Source organism: Aythya ferina (assembly GCF_964211825.1).
Source record: "Aythya ferina genome assembly, contig: HAP1_SCAFFOLD_167, whole genome shotgun sequence".
Lineage (NCBI taxonomy): Eukaryota > Metazoa > Chordata > Aves > Anseriformes > Anatidae > Aythya > Aythya ferina.
Window position 1 is genome coordinate 189,195 of NW_028181361.1, and position 22,165 is coordinate 211,359.

The window sequence follows — 22,165 nt, forward strand, 5'->3', positions numbered from 1 at the left end:
TTCTTTGTTATGCGATGATTGTGGCTGTGGCCATATAGCTACGGTGTCTAGCCACTGCCTGAATATATCCTTCCCATCTTCTGACTAGAGTTCTCCGAATACTGATAATCTGAAAGGGTGCACAGAGAAATTCCTTATGTGAAAGGATGCTTGCCACTCTGTTCACGTAGTTTCATTTCATGGGGCAGTCAGATGGCTATGTAGCTATGTATTAACAGGTTCTTGTACGTGTTTTAGTTTTCTTACGCAAGCTTTCCTTTTCACTAGCTGATCCGAAATGCTCAGAAGACAGCACCAAGCACAATTTATGTCCCAGATATCCATTTATGGTGGGACAACGCTGGACCTGTCTTGAAACTTACTTTTCTAACTCTACTACGTAACATTCCAGCATTTTTGCCAGTTTTGCTGCTTGCTCCGTCTGATGTACGTCACTCAGATCTCCCAGAAGAGGTATTTGTCAATACTTTCCTTACTATTTCTTCAGTGTCTTGTAATTTATGAATGCTTTCAGCATCAAAATGCTGTGCTTTCTTAAATGCATGCTGTTATTACTCAGGCACCCTAACAAATCACTTAAAATTTGCTTAGAGAAAAAGAATACTGTGAAAGCATCTGCTTAAGGTTTTTTCTGAGTCAAGCAAGTGACTTTCACCCCCTTCTCACACATGCAAAGAATAAATTAATACAATAATTCTGGTGGCTACAAAGTGGTTCAGTCAAGAATATGAAGTGCTTGAAATGACAAGAGGATGTTTTTACTGAAGAGATTTCTTCTGACAGTCTGCCATTCCATGCTATGTTGGGTAAACTGCTAATAATGCAATTTAGTAGAGAATTGAAACACTTTGATTAAAAAAAAATAAGTAAATCAGTTTCTTTCTTCATATAGGCCAAAGCTTTCCAAGCTGGAAAGCTGAGTTCCAATTTCTGCTAAAGTAACTTTGGAATCGAATTCTAGTTGTAATCCTAAATAAACTGTAGTAAAAGTAGGTGCAGAACTTCATTGACTTCTGAGAGTTTACATTAAGGGAAGGTGCCCAAAACAGGACCACGCTGTTGTCATTCTGATGATTTGGTCTCAGTCACTGGGGGAAGAGAACGGGTCTTACCTAGACGTGTTTATTATCAACTGCTTTGAAAGTGCTTGAGTTCCCACAGAAGTTTTTGTACAGGCTGTAAATTCCTTCTAAAATAAGTAGTGAAATTCCTCACCTACCTTTTATTACTAGAACTTGAAAATGGAGGAAGACGTAGAGGTACTAGCTACTTCAGACACCTTTTGGTAGAGAAATAAAAACTCAGCAAAAAGCCCTCACTTGTCTGCTGAAGCCTGTCTCTTCCCTCTATAGCCATAAAGGTTCTAAGTAAAGGCTGCAGCAAGGCAAGTAAATACAAAGGAGGCGCTGTTGGATGTGGTGAAAGCCATTACTTTACCAGTGTAGCGTACAATCCCTTCAGCAAGCTTTAATTCTACAGGTGATTCTTAAAGGTGATATTTGAATTTGCTGTGCCAGCCTGTGAAAATGTAGCGTTTTAAGGCCAGGATGATAACTTTTTTCAGTTTGTGTTCTTCAGGTTATTCTTAATTTGAAAAGGTACTCGTCTTTTTGGAATCGAAGATGAGTTTTTTGTGGCCTTAAATCTGAAATGTCTCTCCTCCTTCTGCTTTAGATGCAAAAATGATTTAATACGGAATTTGGAGAAGTGTGCAATATTGAGTTGCCTGGTAGGGCAGAGAGAGCAGCCTTTTTTTGAGGACCTAATTCTAAATGAAGTGGCTAAGCCTCCTGTAAAGAAAAGAGGTGAGGAGGATATGAGAAGTACATCTAAAACTTTCCTATCGAAGTTACTAGCTCTTTGGGCTTTGCTTTGTTGGTCATTTTCTGTCAGTAATTTGTCATATGCTTGTATTTGAGTACTGATTAATTGAAGTTGATTGGACATTGGAAGTCGTGCCTGTAGCACCACCAGCTGAGCCTCAGAAGCCACAAGAGGAAGAAGTAGGGATGCTGGAGGAGGAAGTGGAGGATACCTTGCGTGACCTTTGAATTTTCTTGAGGGACGTTACTCGCAGACTTGCCACTGACAGACGTTTCAGGGAATTTGCAAAGCCCGTTGACCCACAGAAGGTAAAGTAGTGCTGATCCGTGTGTGTCTGTAACTTGTCAGTGTTCGTATTTCTCAGCGTTTTGGGGAAGGTTCAACTTTGTTTTTAGGGCTGCACTGTAAGGATTTTGCAAGAAGCAGAGGCAGTGCTTTTACTTCTGCTGACTCTCAAATGTCTCTTATGGGATTATTCGCTGAAAGCCCTGGTTTCATTCTAAAAAGCCAGTCCAAATGCCAACACAGTTTGCTCGTGAAAAGGCTTTGATACGTAGGCGTGTCACAGCACTGAAAAGCACAGAGATCTTTCCTTATAATTACAAACAGTATTTACAGGACTACTTGAGTGAAGTCTGAAGCCCTTTCTTGGACTGTCAGTTCCTGTGGGAACAGGAATAGGAGCAGCAGTTTGTAAAAATAAGTTTTGAGATCCTGTTCTCTGTTTCATCTGGAACTCCTCAATAGGAATCAACCATAAGTGCAGTGTGTTTTCTTTTTCCTCCAATTGGCTGCTTAGATGCCTTTTTCTCCTTAATTTATGAGATAAGCCTAAACTAGGGGCGTATATTTCAAAGACAGATGTAACTTGAATATACCTGGGGATCAGCAAAGTCGTCTTCATGTGGGCCTCCACTGGCTTTTCTTCCCCTTTTCTCCTAGGTTCTTGAGCTGTGAAAAATCTAGACAGATACATATGTCCTCATCTGAACTGGTCATTAGGCTCCTCTTCTGCTCTGAGGGAAGAAATGAGCACCTCAGGGCCCAGTTATCTCATTCTAAAGTAGATGCCTGCAATAGGTACTTCACAGGTGCAATTCATGCACCTTTTCCTCAATGTCGACAACAAAGAGAATGCCGGATGGCTTGCTCAGCTTTCACTGTTGTGATTTTCTGAAGCAAAGTGAAATGAATCTCCCACCCTCAGTGTTTCTTCTCTACCATGCACGTGCTTCTGACCTCCCTACTTCTTGTTGTCCTCTTGTGGCCGCTCTAATGAAAAATGAAAAAGCCCTTCCATTTTTGAGAAGCAAACTGGTTAATTTCAGCATCTTCTGATGCATCGCAAATGTTCAGAGTTTTTAGGAAGTCGTTTATTTAAAGTCTTCAGAATAATTTTGGTAGACAGTGTGCAAGGTTAAGAAAACCTCTGAATGCTTGTATTTGATCTGCAGGTACCTGACTATGCCACAAGGATTAAAGAGCCGATGGATCTTTCAACAGTTCTGACTCAAATTGACTCGCGCCAGTACCTCGCTGCAGGAGACTAGCTGAAGGACATCGATCTAATCTGTAACAATGCCTTAGAGTACTACCCGGATCAAAGATCTACAGGTGAGGACGTGCTTTTTAGCCCTAGTTTAAAAAATCTGTCGAACGTATAGATGGATAAATGCTGTGTGCGCACAATAGACTTCGGATGGATTAGATGATTTTGGACATCCACAGAGAACATCTCTTACCAAATTGTAAATATTTTATCATTTTGCTACTTGGGCATGGAATTGTGATATAAGTGTTCCCAAGGAACTTGTGCTTTTGTTTTAATTAACTTCGATGTTGTTATGCTGAAAATATTCACTGAGAGAACCTTTCGGAACCAACCTATGAAGAAAGCAATTTTCTTCTGTGATCAAAACAGTTTCATTGGTTGGTAGACAACATTCAGGTAAAGTCTGTAAAATTTCAGATCGTCACAGCGCCTATGTTTTGGAAGGCACTGCATATTCAATGGTGAGGAACGAAATGGATACAGAGTTTAGACGACTTTGTGAACAAATTAAAGAATCTCGTGAGAAAAGAGGTACGTGCTTTAACGCTAAGGATTTGAAGACTTGTCTCTGCATTTGTAACTGAAAATGCACGACGAAGATCTTTGGTATCTATTCTTTCTTGCAAGGTCGCACCTCTGCAGCGTGTGCTCCATGCGACAACTCCAAGTCACCACAGCAGAACCCTGCTACTGAAGACGAGAAACCAGATGAAGAGAGTAATGAAAATGAGGAGATGCCAGCGGCACCTGTAGATGCCAGTACACCCATTTCTAATGGCAAGTTGCATTTTATTCAGCTGCTCTTGTCGTTCATACCTTCTCTGTTCTTGAGGCGCAACAGGTGTCTCTGATGCCTGGCTCTTTATGGCAGAGGTATTTTGTTTTCAAATTGACTTCCAAATGGGAGAGAGAAATCCAGAGGTCATTCATTCAATATAGTGATGAATTAAAGTTCAAAGAAAGTTGGTTCATTTGATGTACTCTTACTGGAACTTCATTTTGTAAACAGAACGACCCCTCACTCAAGGATATCACAGCTTCCCTCCCGTACTAAAAATGATAGTACTCACCCTTGTAGGAGCAGCAATGTGAAGAAGGTCAAGGGCAGTAAGAAGGGTTCGAAGCTTTGATATAACAAGCCTTACACTTTTGTTGACAGAGCTCCTAATAAGGATCTTTAGCAAGGTCTGGAGATGGGAGAAAAACTCAAACTAGATTTTAATTCTAGGTTGTAGAATGTCAAGCTTGACTGTTCCTCTGAACAGTCAATTGAATTTAATTTTTTTTAATTTAAATTAATTAGTTTAGTTTTTTTAATTTAAATTCAATTGAATTTAAAGTTTTGAATTTAAATTCCAATTGAATTTATTGAAAAAAATTCCAAATGAATTTAAAGATTTTTTTGTTGTTGTTGTTTTTCACGAAACACTAATTTTATGTGAAAGGTTTTGCTGCAATATCTTTTTTCCAAGGATATTAAGCTTAAGTTATCCACAAGAAAACGGTGGGGAAAGGGAAGCTTTAGTTTTGAAAGCTTTTTTTTTTTTTTCTTTTTTTTTTTTCTCTCCCGGTTTTTCTTGAGCACAGCAGCGTTTCAGTGTCTGCCTGCCATTAGTTGCCCCACTACCAAGTCAGGAGGGTCAATTAAACTTGCGTGAGGCAGAATTTCTTTATCTGAGTCTACGTGGTTCACATAAATATATTCTTGTTTCCTTCTTTCCCTAGGATTATTCTTCTCCCAGTATTGAATGTTTCAACGGACACCGTTTAAGATCAATGAGCAAAAGCATCCTGCGGTGTTCAGTCTCCAGCTTTGAAGAAAGTATGGCGGTACTGAGGGGAAATGTCAAGAGAAGATGCTTTTCAAGGTACTGTATTTCTATATGTTCAATCTCTGTTCGATTTGTAGATTGAAAAGCAAGAGAGAAAGCATGTGCAGTGAGTTGTGGCCTGATAAACCTCCGGCTAAAATCAGCAGAGGCCTATGAGCATGCTGATGGCGTACCAGTACCTTAAAACTAGAATCCCTCTTCTCAGTGAAAGTCTTCTGCTTTTCTAAAAAAACCTGTTTTTTTCCCCAACCCCTTTGAGGTGTTGTTGTGGTTTAACCCGGCCGGCAGCTAAACACCACACAGCCCTTCTGCAACCCTCCCACCTCCCTCTCTGGGATGGGGGAGAGAAACGGGACAGTGAAGCCCGCGAGTTGAGATAAAGGCAGTTTATTAAGACAGGAAAATAATAATAATGATGGTGATGATGATAGTACTGCTACTAGTAATGTGTACAAAACAAGTGATGTACAATGCAGTTGCTCACTACCCGCTGACCAGTGCCCAGCGTAACCCCTAGCAGCCCGGCTGCCCCGCCCTATCCATGGTGCAGCGTGTTGCCATAAGGCATAGAATTCTTTGGCCAGTTGGGGTCGGCCATCCTGAGTCTGTCCCCTCGCAGCTGTTGCTGTGCGCCGATTCTGATCGCCAGTAGGACAGTGAGACACCGAAAGGTCCTTGGCTTGTTGTAAGTACTGCTCTGCAGCAATTGAAACATCGGGGTGGTATCAGCACTCTTCTAAACATCCTTTCACACATTCTAAGCCAAAACATAGCAACCTACCCGCTACTAGGAGGAGAACTAACGCTGTCCTAACTGAAACCAGGACATGTATCTTTTCCACTTGGGTGCTATTGCTCATAATTTTGAGAATTCAACATGAGCAAGCTAGGAAATGTGGGTACATACAGAACCGCGTGTATATGGCACGCAACAGACTTGGGATGTGGATCCTGCGTGAGGCCTACAGGCTTCTCTTTGTATACCATGGAGCACTGGCTTGTAAACATGGTGAAATTTCCCATCCTTGATGGGTCTAATACAACAAGTCTTTTCTCCCTTCTCTGCCCTGTCCTCTTTCTTAATGTAGGCAGTTGAGAAAGCCAAAATTGGAACGAACAAAAGAATATAGCACAGGTAAGTGGCTGTAAGTCCCCGGGATACCTATTTGCGCAGGTTACTGAAGAGGATGGCACTTGGTCACTCCATGGCTTTCATTTGGCCCCAAAGCCTTCTGTAGTCAGCTGAATTCACTCCTCAGTGACTTTTCTGTGAAGAGAGGTAGGTGCAAATAGGAGATTTTATGAATTCCTTGGGGAGGGAGCAGTGTGAATTGCAGCTTGGTAGGCACAAAGCAAACTGTTCTAATTGTGCAAAGTAAATCGATACTTGGTAAGTTCAAACTCAGTTTTATAGCTGGCAAGCACAAAAGTAAACCTTAGCTGTGATCCTAGCAGCACAGCGGTGTAGCTCTTCCCTTCCCCTTGTCCTCTTGGCTCTTTTAATGACAGTGCAAGCAACCAACCTGTGCCAAAGGGTGCTGTATGGCAAACAATGGGCAGGCTTTTTTCTAAAAAGCACGAGTTTGAGTTATGTGGTGTTTGGGTGTTTCTCTTGAAACGATTCTTCCCTCCTTGAGCTGTTAGATCCTAATGCAGGAAATGGAAGTGCTGCATGCATAAACAGAGTAATCAAACATACACCTCTTAGGAAGAGGCTTGCAATGTCCTAGTGTTTGTTTTGAGCACTGTTAGATACAGTTTGACATGAATGGAGTGAAAACACCTTAGAGAAAGGTGTTGATTGTTCTCACTTTTCCAAGACAGAAATAAGTGGAGTAGATTTCCCTCCTGCATGGAACAAAAGTTGCACGTTTGTTTTTGTCTGGCTAGCTTTCAGTCTCTTTAAAAATTTCCCTACAGGTCCCAGTTTTAAGTAGACAGTTTAAACGTGCAGAGCGATAAATTAGTGGAATGCAGTGGTTGTGACACCAACTTCTGACCTGAAATGTAAAGAAAACTCAATCCACTTCAGGGTGCCTTTTTTGTCTGTCTGTTTCCATTTTACAAGAGCAACGGTGAAATAAGGAGAATCCCATCTTCACTGTTTCAAAAGACTTTGTTTCTGCGTTTCAGTCACCAGAACATTGAGGAGTAGAGCTGGTGCAAAAACTGTGAGACGAGTCCACGGAGAAAACAGGGACTTGGAGCTGCGCCGCAGCTGTAGAGTCGGACACAGTCGGTACTCGACTACTAACTCGTCCATTCTATTTGACAAACTTATGACAAAGTAAGTCATCTTTTCTTGCAGACCTCTTAGAATGATCTTTCTTAGCAAGCCTTTGCACTATGGCATGATGTTGGCCTCGACTTGCTCTTTATTTTGACAGCAAAGAGGTATGGCTGCTCCTGGCATTTCCTTCCTGTTTACAGGGAGACACCGTTACCTGGCTAGATAAACAGATTTTCTTGAAGGTGCTATTTCAGCATATAAGAATTGATTTAAAAAACAACCAACAACAACAACAAAAGTGCTTCATGGCTTACTAGTTTTGTAATCTCACATTTCTCCAGGAATACTTGATTTGCTGCATTTCACCATTACACTCGTCAGCGCCGCTGATTCTGGTTTATCACTATTTGCATTGCAAATCTCCTTGTCCAAAGCTTAAACTGATGTATGCACTGCTTGAAAACAAAACCTGAAGTTGCAGAGCAGAAGACTCAAGTCATTATGTTAGCCGCTGTGTAACCATACTGCTTTCCAAGCATAAGATGTCCAGCTTATTTTGTTTCTATGAAGAGTTTAAATGGCTCCCGTTAAGCAAAGATGTCCCCACACTGATACTTACTATTAAGCAAGGATTCCACCTCCTTTGGCTGAGGTCTGCTCCCTTACTCACATTGGAACATTCATCCAAGTAGCCTGCAATTCCACGCTCTCGGGGGAAAGTCCATAGAATAGAAAAGGTTCCTCCAGTCTCTTCCTCAGCCTTTTTTTGAAGCATGCAATAAAGCAAAACATTCACAGGCTGCCCTTCCATGCAAAACAAGGCAAATTAGTAAGACAGGAGCCACAAAACTGATTGTCCTTTAAAGTTAAAATGAGATTTGAAATAGATCGAGTTAGCAAGTGTTGTAAGTCTGTAGCTAAGTCTGGTTTTGCCAATGCAGCACAATTCCCTATCACGTAGCCAGAGCTGCTTCTGTAGCTCCAAGAAGCAAAACTGCTTTGACAAAATACTGTGTCATCAAAGCATTCGTTGGCTCAGTAGGCACGGCTCAGGTTCAACAAGTTTGTGAAAAAATGAGTACTAACAGAAGCAGCAGGGTCCAAAGAAACACTTTATGTCCCCACTGCGAAATGAGGGGCTTTACCTTGAGTGTTATGCACACTGTCAATAGAAAAGCACTGTAACAGAATCTGCCACGGCAGTTTGCATGTTATTGAAAGACCATCAGAGTGGGACTGCAGCAAGATCATTGCGAAGTTACAAAAAAAAACATGTGGGGGTGGGAGTTTAGTTGCGTTCGATAACACAATCTTAGATAAAGATTTTGGTCTTAACGTAAAAGTAAGGATGTCTACTGATTTCTTCAACTCCAACAACTGAAGCCCAAGTCTGAAAAATCGCCTTTAAGAATGCAAAGAAAATATTTAACTCTTCTGTATGTTCATACTTTGCTATCAAGCAAAGGAATGAATGCTGATGCCTTAACTATGTAGGGCTGTAGCTTACAGAGAGACTACACCTTCCTGTTTTTTTCCCTTTAAAAACGTTAAATGCACGTGAAATTATTTGGGGGTGTTTTCACATGCAAAGCCTAATGCAGTGCATGCAAGCCCTGTCATCTTCTTCGTCTAGTAGTGTCGCGTTAAGGGGTGTAGCCGATTGACCGTCATGGGTCCCGTCGGGTTCATGGTGCTGAACTATCACGGTCACGGATTCACCAACAACGCAGTACGGCCTCGCTCTAGTCGCATTCAAGGAGAACTCTCACAGCTAGGAAGAATGCAATTAAGTGCAATTTGTTACGGCGACAGGTACACAGGTTCTTTGGATTGTCAGTGATAAATTCACTGTCTGCAAAAGCAAGCTAGCATGCATGAAATGCACAGGTACACAGCCTAGGTATTAAGACATTAAAAAGCATCAAAACTCTAGAGATTTCTAAGATTCCACAGAGACGCCTGGTATAAGCAAGCGTTCAGATCTTACCCCACGGCGTCCCAATGGAGTGGGGGTGGGGGAGTGAGAGGCTCAGCCTGTCGAGTGATGTCAGAAGGAATCCTTCCTGATAGTATCTTCCCTAACATCCCCTTTCTCTTAAAGCAATTGGTATTATTTTCTATCTTTAAGGTGGAGCTTGAGTGACTCTAGTCGTGCATATCTTGGTTGTGCTTGGTAGAAATGATCTCACTTGCGTTTAAAGGTACAGGCTCTGAGAAATTCCGAGGGCGTGCTCAGTGAGGGGTGGTTGCACCTTGGAGGCGGGTAGCTTTTGGGATGGAGGTGTGCTTATGATGCCTAGTCGCTTAAGGCGATTACTCCACAAGTAGTAACTTAGTGTTGATTTAACTCCAGCATATCTAAAACATAAGAAGGATGTTAGTATGGAAGAAGCCGATGAAACCAGTCCTTAAATCTTACTACTTATTGTGCGTGAGCAGACTGGCGTGAGTTTTAGCTATACTGGCAAATATCAAACCACACCTGTGTCGTCCCAGAGCTGGGAAAAAAAAAAAACAAAACAAGGAAATGTTGAAGCAAATAGGGAGGCGTGTAGCTTGTGCAGTCTTTTAGCTGAGAAAATAAAGAAGGAGAGAGACAGGTAGCCTTGAGCTAGCAGAAGCAAGGAAGAGAAGGGCTAAAAGGGAAAAAACAGGAAGGAGAACACCAGCTCCAGACTGACCTATAGTAACCGTTTTCTCATTAAGGGTCATTAGCACATTAAAAATCACACCTGTCAAAATGCTAATCTATGCTAATGTGGGATTCGGTGTGTGTCCCCCCTCTCCTGTTCCCCCTCCCCCCCGGTATTCCTCTGTAATGCACAAGCTCAGTGGAGATAAGTTAGGTGAGCTGTAATAACCAATCCAAAGGAGCCAAAGAGAGAGTTTTCACAAGTTTCCTGTGTATAAATGACGGTGATTCGAGTCAGAGGTGTGCTTGCTTTGCGAAAGATGGCCAAGTACCTGACTCTGCAGAGTTCTATAAGTAATTATATAATTAAAAGACCTTCGTGTGCATTCCGACTCTGGGTGCTTATTGGCGCGGTGCACTCTGCACGAACCTGCAGACAACATCTGTACTCGGTGTCATGCCTACAGACAACCCTCTGCTGTTTATTTATTCCTGCATATTTTTCTGTGCATTCAACACAACCCCTTTGGCACAACTAGTTAACCACGTAGCTGCCAGTCCACCACTCAGTTGCACTTGTGAAGAGGAAAAGCTATTTCCGTCTACTGGAGGAGCACATCCTCTAAATGCAAGCTTCACTCAGCTGGTCATTTACTGCAGGACAAGATTTGAAAAGTGTTGTTGAGTTCTGGGTTTCCTGCTTACAGGAAAAATTAAGTGCTAGATCGCCCTCTACTCCGCTTTGTCTGCTGCATTTAATGGAGATTAAACTGATTTCATTTGCTCCTCCGTTTATGGACAATGAGCTGAAGGAACAGGTACAGCACATTAGCCTGGAATGCCTTCCCTCCCAACCAAAGTAAACTGGAGCTGTAACTAACACAAGCAGAAGCAAGGCTTCCGTGTTTTCAGCTGAATAAAGTTCCAACAAAATCATCCTCTGGGATTTGAAGGTTACTTCACATGACATGCCAACGACTCTTTTCCCTCCATTGTAAAGCGGATCCCTGCTGTTAGTTGCTCTAGAAGCAAAGGAATCATCGGTTTGGTTACCAAATAGCCGCTTCTGCAAACGAGAAGTGTTGTGCTCTCTCTTCCCTTTGAATGACTCCACACTTCTCATCAGCTACTGGATTGCTGACCTAGAATCAGAGAACATCCCAAGGTGGAAAGGACTCCCAATAATCACCAAGTCCAACTCGTGGCTCCACACAGGACCACCCCAAAGTGAGACCCGATGTCTGAGAGCATTGTTCAACACTTGTTGACCTCCGTCAGGCTCGGTGCCATGAGCAGTGCCCTGGGCAGCTGTCTCAGTAGCCAGCCACCCCCTCAGCGCAGCGCCTGAGGCGCACGGGGCTCGGCGGGGCGGCCCGGGAGGGGAGGACGGCGGGGCGAAGTGGCAGCTCCCTCAGAGCCGTCTCCCCGCCGCCTCGGCCGCATGTCGTGGCATTTTTGTGTCGGGGCTTTTTCATGTCGTGCCCTCGGTCTCTCGCCGCGGGTGAGATGCTGCTCCCCAGCGCGGACCCCTTGCGCGCGGGGCCTGCCCGCGGCGGCGGCGGGAGGGAAACCCCAACCCCAAAGCCCTCCCGGCAGGGAGAGCTCGGGGTGAGGGCCGATCCGGCACCGACAGTAAACACACGCCGGAGGAAACGCTCTGGTTTTAGCCATGAGCAGCGCGGCCAGGTTCACAAGGCGTCACGCTGGAGCTCCGAGTTCGGCGGCGTTCCGAGGCCGTTGTGGCGGTTGTGGAGACGGCCCCGGCTGAGGTGGCTGCTGCTGTCGCTGCTGTCCCCTCTGTCCCTGCTGTTGCCGCTGTTGCCGCTGTTCCCGGACCTTGGAGACCCCCGGCGGCTCCCTGTGCCAGGCCCTGTGGCCCCGGGGAGCTGCCCGCCGCCTCGTCGGCCAGCCCGGCAGCAATCCTGCCAGCACAGAATAGCCCACTGCGTTTCAGGGTAAAGTGACGATTAATTTCTATTTCCTGGCCTGGGTGCTGCTTTCTTCTTTAAGGAAGCTTCAAGGTTAAAGGTTCAACTCAGTTATGTCAGGGTTCAACTCCGTTTCGTGAAGGGGCTCTTGTACGAAAGCTTAAGCTGGGATTGACTCTCTGCTAAGCGGAGGCCAAACGTGGACCTACTGAGAAGCAGGTCCTAAGTGATAACATTTTCTAAAGAGACTGCTAAACACATCTGAAGAGTGCTGCTGCAGAACTCTGAATGGGGGGATAGCAACTGTCTTAAGTGATCTGGAATCTTGAATTTACTTTTCAATGGACAAGAGGTGTGTCTCTCAAGGCAAACAAAGAGAGGAGTAACACCCTCTCTTGTCACTCATGTCAACATAAATTTATGCTCAGAGCGTAGGTGTAGGAACAGCATCGGTATGTATATGGAACATCGGGAGAGGAAGCTCTATCGGTATTTACAGTTTTTCTACTACCTTGCCAGAGAGACGTCATCTCCAAATGAGAAATGGATGTATTTTGAAACAGTGGTGGTGGATCGGATTTCTTCTTTCTAGTGTTAATATTTGCTCTTGAATCGTACTTAATAGCTGGTAACACCTCAATCAGTTGTCAAAAATAAACTTAAAAATGTGTAAGGCTTATCTCATTGGTCAGTATAAAGATCAAGGTCTTCCCTTCCCTTCCCTTCCCTTCCCTTCCCTTCCCTTCCCTTCCCTTCCCTTCCCTTCCCTTCCCTTCCCTTCCCTTCCCTTCCCTTCCCTTCCCTTCCCTTCCCTTCCCTTCCCTTCCCTTCCCTTCCCTTCCCTTCCCTTCCCTTCCCTTCCCTTCCCTTCCCTTCCCTTCCCTTCCCTTCCCTTCCCTTCCCTTCCCTTCCCTTCCCTTCCCTTCCCTTCCCTTCCCCTCCCTTCCCTTCCCTTCCCTTCCCTTCCCTTCCCATTTTCCCCAGTATTGTTTTTCTGTTCTCCTTCTCACTGCAGTCTTGATTTTGTTTCTTGTCCCTTAAGTATGTTTCCAATGTGTTGCTGAAACATTTTCCCTTTCAATCCTAAAAAAGGAGCTGTCACTGGTGAAGATCGGAGCTTATCCCTGAGCCCAGGAGCTGTCACCTTAGTCTTCCAATCGGACAAGGACGACTTCATTTCTCATGTAAATGCATTTGTCAGGTTTGCGTATTGTTTTTTCAGGAATGGAAAGTGTGTATAGAATGGATTTAAAATCAATTTTAAATGTAAAACGTCAAGGCAAAAAAGTTCTAATTACAACCTCTGCACACAATTTGCCAGCTGTGGGACTAGGAGTTTTCTTATTTACTGTGTTTTGTTTAACGTGTCTGAAGTTTAATGGACAGCAATCAAGGCGTGCTAGAAATCTGAAAGCACTTTATGCTTTGTTCTCTCCGTCATTTTGGTATAACAAACTAGCTTATGTTTTAAACCCTCCATGAGGTTAGTGGTTTCCCTAAAGGTAACAAGTCCCTGTGTGCTACAGTAAGACAGTAACAAAACATGAAGTATAGAAGTTCATCCTGTCATTATTCAGCTTCTGCCTATGGACACACAACTACGCTTATTTAAAGCGGTATCACCTTGAAACCTAATCAGCATTTTAAAAAGGACTTTGTAGCAGTTATTGGCTTTTGTCCTGGAGGGCTGAGGTTTGTTTTGTTTTGTTTTACATTCAGCATTTCCGTTTCTAGCTTACATTCCCCTGTTGTTTTGCATGAGGAAAGCGTGCAACTTTAGAAAGGAGAACGGAAAGAGCTGCTTTTTAGTCTAACTTTTCAGTTTGTCGTAGGAGTTTTAAATGTGGTAGGAGTAAAACACCAGAAGTACTGCTGCCAAAGTTATATTCAAACTCGTCTTTCTTGGAGAAGCAGAAGAAGCCCAGGGAGAAATAAATTTGCAAACATGCTCTTCATGCTCTCCTTTCCGAAGATTTCTCTGAGATATAGCCCATCCTCTGTGGGTTTTGAGGTATATGGTTCCCAGGAGTGAAAAGGAGGGCCAAACATCTCTCCTCTTGGATCTCAGCATGCCAGGGCTTTGGTGTACTGCCACTTACAGCTCCGCTTTTTCACCTGGAAAAAGCGACCGCATGATGTATACTGAGGAACCCTCACAAATTAACTTGCTATCACCAAGTGACGCCCAGAAAAGGTGTATTTAAAAGCTAGGCTCATTATAGAATCACAACAAACCCCTCATGACTGGTGCAGTAGACAGTGAGGTAGAGAGCGAGCCCTGGAAAGACAGAAGAAAAGTAGCAGTGAGTTCTGGGTGCCTTTGTGCAGACGAAACAGAAAAACGCAGGCAGTGAAGTAATAGTGTTCCGTTACTAATGCCAGCAATAGATAATTGCAACAATTATCTATTAGATCATAGGTACTAATTAACAGATAATTGCGCAACTCCGGAAATCAATAAATAACTGATTCCCCTCAGAGAATGTCTTCTACATTTTTATATTAAAAAGACTCCAGAGTTGTAATGGATTAAAATCCTACGGAAGGGAAAGAAATGGCATCAGCCACTAGTTCTGCAGAAGCGAAAAGTAATACTGATAGAGTTTAGATGGAAATTTTCACTTTGTGTGTTTAGTTTGGGGATTCTTTTTAAATCATTCATACCAGCGATTTAGTTCTTAAGGCTGTTTCTTTGAGATTAAGTGACAGGACTTCTGTTACTCTTTTCTTCTTGGAGTGCTTCTTGATAGTCTTACGTCAACCAGAACTTCTGTCTCTGTCGCAGATGTGAACAATGACCGTAGCTAAGAAGCCCAAATCTTCAAAGCCTAAAAAGCCCTCTTCAAGGCGGTCTGGCAAATCCAAGAAACCAAGTCCTAAAATACTGATGTCACGCACCGCCAACTGGGGCCGGATAGTGCCTGCAGAAGATTCAAGCCAAGTCTCTGTGGCCCAAGGACGTGGAGGTGCTATTTACTGTAGATCATCTGAAAAATCTAAGGCTTTTGCCCCAAGAGATCTAAGTAAGTGTGCGTTCTATCCTGCCTCCATTGTCTTCAAAGCAAAAGTAGAAAATGCAGTTCTTACTTGTTGCACTGATAGAGAAGGGGACTACTGTGAAGAAAGACTTCAAAAGCGAATCCCCTAAGGCAACTGAAGTGACTGATGTTACAGAAATTAATTTTGATATATTTACAGTCAACAGAGAAATACGGGGAGCTTTTTGTAATGCACAGATTCCTCCATGTCTTTTCTGTTTTGCAGAGAAAAGTGTTTGATTGTTGCTATTCACAGCTTCCATTTTTCACAGGTTTTTTGAAGGATAACATTGCTCAGGAAAAGATCTGGTATCTGTAGGGGTACCGTCATTCCTAGTTCCTAGTTTTTACGTTTTTACCGTATAATTTCAAGTCTAAGTTTGTGGTTTAAGTTATAATAAGGAAAAAAACAGTAGTTGAGTTAATCAGGTTAAAGATTATAGATGGAGAGGAACTTGGCGTTAGGTGCTACAAACAGAATGGCAGTTAGCCTTGCCTTAGAAGAATTAAAATGGTTGACTAAAATTGTTTTTTTTTTTTTTTTTTTTTTTTTTTTCCCCAAAACATTGTGTTGACCAGCCAATTTGAATTTGGTGGTATTAAAGCTGTCTGCAATAAGTTTTTCTGGTTTGGATTGTAGCTAGCTCCTCTAGGTGCTCCTGCAGAATAGTATTTTTTTAAATACCTTTCTTCGAAACAAACAAACAAGATCTCTTTTTAAATTTAACTTTCTTGCAGTCGTTAATGATGGAATTGCTCCGCCACAGAGCATTCTTTTTCCACCTGAGAAGATTTGTATGGATTGGCGAGAAACACAAAGTGTTGGAGTTGGCCTGTACAATCTTGGCAACACATGTTTTCTTAATGCTACTCTACAGTGTTTGACCTACACACCCCCACTTGCCAATTACATGCTTTCTCTTGAGCACAGCCAGTCATGTGAGTACTTTCTAACAGTATTTTGAATCTGTTGGATAGCTCTGAAGGTGAAAGAACAGCAGTGATTCTGTGAGATAAGCTTATTTGCCTGATTTTACCTGTAGCAGCTGGCTTTGAGCACTGTATTAGCAGTGGGCTCCGAATAGCATATGGAGTGCAATTAATGCACCATGTTTTATTTATTTAGTTATTTGTTTGTTTGTTTGTTTGTTTGTTTATTAAAGGATCATTTATTGCTTCATGGGAATAATGAAGTGCATTGGACAGTAATGCATTTGGTAGTAATTTTAGAGAGTAATACATTTTGCAGCCTGTGGAGTTCACATTCCTGTCAGCCTTTACAACTGCGACTTTGCAGTAGTCTTTTAGATTTCTCATCACAAAATGCATTTGAATACAGGCTTAGTGGATATTTTTCTTCTGTCAAGTTGTGTGAAATGAAATGTTACAAGACTGTTGGGACATTGGCATCTTGGGAGAATAGAATGTAGCAAGGAGAGTGGATATTGTATCTATAGTTTAAATTGTACTTAGATGTTTGTAGTTCTGGATATTTCGCTGGACTGGGATGCTTTGCTCTTTCACTCTTCAGGTCGTGAACAAGATTTTTGCATGATGTGCACGATGGAGACTCACATTAACCAGGCCCTGCGTTGCACTGTTGATGCCATCGAGCCTACGCATGTTATCAGTAATCTCAGTCGTAAGTGGCTTCAGATGTGTTTCTTTTCGATAGCTTGTAATCTTCAAATAATTATTTGATGTGTCTAAGTGGTTTTAACACTCCAATGAAGAGAGATTTTAGAAATACAAGAATGATTTCATTTTTAAATGAGGTCAATACTATCATCTTCTTATTTAGGAATAGGACAACATTTCCGTTTTGGCAGTCAAGAAGACGCACACGAGTTCTTGCGCTATACTGTTGATGCTATGCAGGAAGCGTGCTTGAACGGAAGCACCGAGTAAGCATAAACAAGTTCACTTTCATACATTCTCTAGCACCTTCTAGTCCTTTATTTACTCTCAGAAATGATCTCTAGCACCTTTTAGTGCCTTATTTACTATCAGCAACGAAAGTCTACATCATCCTTGGTTTTCATCAAACTCTTTGAAGAGTTGACTCTGTGCCTTAAATCTTCTGAGGTCTGATTATAATTTATTTCCAGATTGGACAGATCTTCTCAAGCTACCACCATCATTCATCAAATATTTGGAGGATTTCTAAGATCGAGAGGTACTTGAAAAAATATTCCTGTCCTTAGAACTGATCTGTGACTTTTGTCGGTAGTAAAGCAGTCTGTAGTTTGTCTAAATTAGTATCTGTCAACAACTTGAATTTGGACAGTTAGTCTCCTTCACATAATGTTAAGCATTTATATTTTGCTTCCAGTGAAGTGCTTGAATTGCAAAGCAGTTTCGGATACGTATGAGGCATTTCTTGATATCACTTTGGATATAAAGGTAAGATGTTTTCTAAATATAATTCATGATGTTTAAGTACATGCATAACTTTCTAAATTAAACTTGTTTAACTTAAAAAACCAAACCACATATAATGTTAAAACGTAAGAGCTTGGTGGTGCTAAGGAAGTGGATTGGACTTTGTCCTTCCGTGGAACCCATGTAAATAGTCTCCACATTTGCATGGGGTTTAAGGGGAAAGAATTCTCTTTCTGCAAAAATTATAATGCTGTCATACTTCTTTGTTGTTCTACCTCAATGTACATCTAATTGTTAGACTGATGAATTTGTCCCCAGTATTGATGACAAAGTACACTGTAGATGCTGTCTAGGCTACTGGAAAAGTATTTGTTCCAAAGTCAAATGCCTTCCAGGTGAGGTCAATGCTGAGCATGCTCTTTCTGCCTCCTTCTTCACAGTGCTCCTAGTAGATCGCTTGAGTATGTTAGTAAGATTCTCTTATAAACTACTAGTATGTCTCTGGAATTCTGAATTACGGTGACTTTGCGCTCTTCTTTCTCGCTGCTCTAGGCGGTTTCGTCTGTTAGCAGAGCTCTGGAACTCTTTGTGAAACCTGAAGAGCTGGATGGAGAGAATTGCTATAAATGTAGCGAGTAAGATTTTGACGAATTAGGTCTTAATCCTAGATGTCAGTTTTCTATGTTGCATGACTCTGTTGGACTACCTCTAAACTTTGGATCTACTTACAAGTTTTGTGGAAGTTTATAAAAGACTTGGATTTTTGTTTCTTTGGAGGGGGGAAGTCTTGTTCATAGGCATTCCCTATGGGTTTGCAATTCTCTGGCCTTATTTTGCCATCAGAATTCAAAAAGGGCTACTTTTGTTCTTTCTATTTATTAGCTCTCGACAGTACTTTTCTTGATGTAAACTGCCCAGTTTCCGTTGTTCTCTGGGCTAGTGGCTAATTTTCACTGCTTACACCGTAGGTCCTACCTTGGAGCGGGCAATGTGTCAAACTGAACTATTTTGTTTCAAAGGATGGCAGATGGTTTCAGTGTCTTTCCAGACAAGCTCAGTACATGAAGACTTCCTACTGTTAAATGTCTCCCTCCTGTAGAATGACCATGTGCTTCTGTTGTATTTTTGATGTTGATAGTCGACCTATGTTGGAGATTATTTGCAATTTCTAGCCCTGGGGACCAAGGCTCTCTCGTTCCGCTTTCAGTATTTGTATTCCCCTTGAAAGCTGAAAGAATGTTTCCAGGATTGGAGTTCAAATAGCCACTTTTGTAGACCAAGAAATGGTACCTTGCCATCCAACCTGGTCATACCCTTTTGTGAGAGATTCCTGTTCCCGCTATGCTCTGAGTTGTTGGGAAAATTGACCTTCTTCTGTGTATTAACAAACCTGACACGCAGTGCATGGGTTTATGAAAAGAAAAAAGACCAACCTATTATGCAAGTAAATATCATTCAAATAGCATAGGCATGCGTGAGACATTAAAAGGAGTTTGTTTTGGGGGCGAAAAAAGAAGATGCCTTCAAACACTTATCTCTGCTTGGTTTTAAGGTGTAAAAAGATGGTTCCTGCATCCAAGAGGTTTACCATACACCGTTCTTCCAAGGTTCTCACAATATCACTGAAAAGATTTGCAGATTTCACAGGTGGAAAGATCAACAAGGTATATTTACCACTGTAATGCAACTATATCATTGTGTAATGGGACATCCCCCAAAGCTGAAAGTTGTTAATATTTTCAGACAATAATTGTAGACTAACGACTATGGCTTATTCTTTCTCTTAATATCAATAAAGTTCCCGCTTGACAAGAAGCATATGCTTTCCTCTGAGAAGGCTGATTCATCAGGAAACAGTTCTCTGCAACTTCTAGTCTTAACCGTTGTTTATGGGAAGACTTATTTGTAGTGAATCAAGAAATATATTCGAGAAATATATTCTAGAAATCAATTCTAGTCTGTGTTTTTTGGAAGTGTTTTTCTCTGGCTAGTCCACGAAGTACTCTGGGATAATTTTTCTATCTTCTTGATGTCTCTTTAGGAGGTGAAATATCCGGAGTATTTGGACCTGAGAGCCTACATGTCGCAGTCAATGGGAGAACCACTGCTCTATGCCTTATACGCGGTGCTGGTACATCACGGTGTCAGCTGTCACTCAGGACACTATATATGCTATGTAAAGGTAGAAGTCAACAGCATTTCTAACAGGGTAAAGGTTGTGCTGGCAAACCAATTAAAGCATGACTAGCAGCTACTGTTTCTAGGGAAAAAGATTTCATTATATTTTTATTTGACATGTGTGTATTTTGTTCCTACCCGTGATTTCAAGTGGAAAACGTGCAATTCACCTAAAGAAATCGTTGTCTTTATTTGCAGGCTGGTAATGGACTTTGGTATCAGATGAATGATGCTAAAGTAGTGCGTACTGACATTAAAAGAGTTCTTGGTCAGCAAGCTTACATACTTTTTTATATCAGGTAATAACAAATCTTAAATTGTGTTCAGAAGAGATTTCCTTTCCTGTTATTGATATTTATCTGTTTTGCAAGTGTTTTTCTTGCTATCCCGGGAGAAGATTATTATTTGTCTAATTCAGTTCTGTCTAACCTGAAATTCTCTGTGTCGTTTATTATCTTTTGTTGCTTGGCCTTAAACTGCAGCACTCATGTAAATTGCTATCTCTGTGTTATCTGTAGCTGGCTACTTTAGAGAAGGAGAGAAATGAAGGTCATCTGTGGTGTAAGAATGAATTATTGCTCTGCAAGTGATAGTCTTAGTAGAAAGACTGTTCTCTACTTTTCAGTCTGTAGTCTTGGCGAAGCCTTCTGTAGAGAAGGCTTCCATATCGTATGAGCTGTTCCTCTAAAATGATAGGATGGGATTTAATCCAAGAGTAGGCTGAAAGAAAAACTAAACTACGATCACTGCTCTTTTCTGAAGGCGCTATGATTTGACACTTGGAGAACGTGCGTTTTACTTGCCAGCACCATCTTATCCCTGTTCATTCCCTCCTGGTCAGCAGGGGGCTAATAGTAAGCAGGCTGGATTTCTGGGACCACGACTTCTTCCTCATATGATTAAGGTAATTCAGGGAAGCGGGAGGGCAGATAACGGCACCAAACTGCTAGTGGGTTTGGGGTTTGGTGTGGGGTTTTTTGTTTGGTTTTCGGCATCTTAGTTTTGTTTTCCTTCCCACGCTGCAGCTTTCTTCACAGCCCTCATGCTACAGCCAGAGTCATTCAAACAGTGGTTACTGCTAAATTGTGCAGCCATGCGACTCCATTACTTTATAGCTCCAAGACAGCTTTCTAAAGCACAGAGAGCTACGCTCTTTGACTATTTAAGCAGAGTGTACTAATCCTCAAATCATTTAAAAGAGGACTTGTTTTTCCTATCCTCGTCACTTTAGCTAAGACAGGGAAAACTAAATGTCTTATTCCTGAGCACCAGAACGATTACTTCAGGCTTTTCAGGGTATGTTTAAAGGGGAAAATAAATATATTTGGGAATAGCAGCAGGTAATGTTAAGTTGCTTGGCTGTTTTTCAAAGATGATGTTAATTTGATACCAATCTGCAGTAAACCAAAAGCAGGAATTGAATACGCTTATTGGACTTGCATTTATCCTTAAAGGGCAGTGTGTTTTTCTTTTCAGGTGTTAAGACCATTTGTAGAAACACTCAGTAGGAGAGTTTTGTGTTTCAAAATGTTACATGCAGTGTTTGCGTTAATCCATCTTGCAATTTCTTCTTTTTAAATACAGAATTCAAGCCGTTTAAATGGAAATGGATCCATAAAAGAGGACACAAAGACCACTGGTGTCACCCTAAAAAGGCCATCTTCAGCACCACCAATGGCCTGTGTTCAAAACCAGGCAATTACCAGGCCTTCAATGACTGATACGTCAAGAAAACAGAAGATCACCATCAGTATTCACAATAAATTGCCTGCTCGTCAGACTGTGTCACAGCCTGACTGTCTTAGCAGTGCTGTGGAGGATGAAGATCTCTACCAGGCTGTTCCTTCATCCACAATTACAAATTCGGTAATGCAAATGAAGCAAATGCAAACAAACAAAAAAGTTTCTGATGAAATTTTTGTGGAGCCAACAGTGAATGAAAATCCTAAACTCAGCTCTGATAACACAGTCCCTTATGGTGCAGAATCTTCAGGAAAATCTGAGGAGGAGTCAAAGGGCTTATTTCAAAGGAATTGCAATGCAATGTCCTCTAATGGAATTTTGGTTGGAAAGGTAGTCCGTACATTGCAGCATTCCAATTCTTCCTGTCAGAATGCTGACAAAGGAAGATCCCAGCATGAGCTGCCAAAAACAGATTCACTAAATGGTGCTATTAGGTTAGTTACTGAATCTAAAGAAAACGGACTGAAACTTGATGATTCCACTTGCCGAGTTGAACCTGTTAAACCTTCTGAGATGTTCTTTTCTAAAACAAATGGATTGCTTGAAACATAGATTTGCTCCATCGAGAATTTCTCACCTACGATGTATTCGGGAGTGTTTATTGTGTTCCTAATTCAGGTGAAATACTGAGAAAACACAGCACACATGTGATCGTAAGACTTTGTGGTATTATCCCCTTAGAATTTGCAGACCTGAGCTTACATTAGAACTTGTCAACTTAAGCTCAGCTGAGATAAAAATTCCTAAGTTTCATAAAGTAGATTTTGGGGGGTGAGTTGGGGTTATCTTTGAAGTGTAGATAATGCATACAACTGACAGCGGTCTT

The 22,165-nt window shown here is 41.9% G+C and overlaps 1 protein-coding gene and 1 long non-coding RNA gene across 2 annotated transcripts; both read left to right on the plus strand.

Moving 5' to 3' along the window:
• The first annotated feature begins 276 nt into the window (after positions 1-276).
• LOC311428860 lies at positions 277-3,432 on the plus strand. Its single transcript, XR_014687928.1, has 4 exons — positions 277-453; positions 1,675-1,805; positions 1,920-2,132; positions 3,279-3,432. It is a non-coding gene; the product is annotated as an uncharacterized lncRNA (long non-coding RNA).
• Positions 3,433-13,077: 9,645 nt separating this feature from the next.
• On the plus strand, positions 13,078-21,891 carry LOC311428867 (ubiquitin carboxyl-terminal hydrolase 42-like; the record flags this gene model as incomplete). The annotated part of the gene is made up of 13 exons (XM_084540108.1): positions 13,078-13,182; positions 14,784-15,021; positions 15,775-15,975; positions 16,568-16,678; positions 16,838-16,940; positions 17,145-17,212; positions 17,369-17,439; positions 17,971-18,053; positions 18,971-19,082; positions 19,460-19,600; positions 19,795-19,895; positions 20,359-20,500; positions 21,181-21,891. The coding sequence occupies exons 2-13, from the start codon at positions 14,793-14,795 to the stop codon at positions 21,889-21,891; spliced, it is 2,073 nt and encodes a 690-aa protein (XP_084396234.1). The 5' UTR covers positions 13,078-13,182; positions 14,784-14,792.
• Between the last annotated feature and the right edge of the window lie 274 nt (positions 21,892-22,165).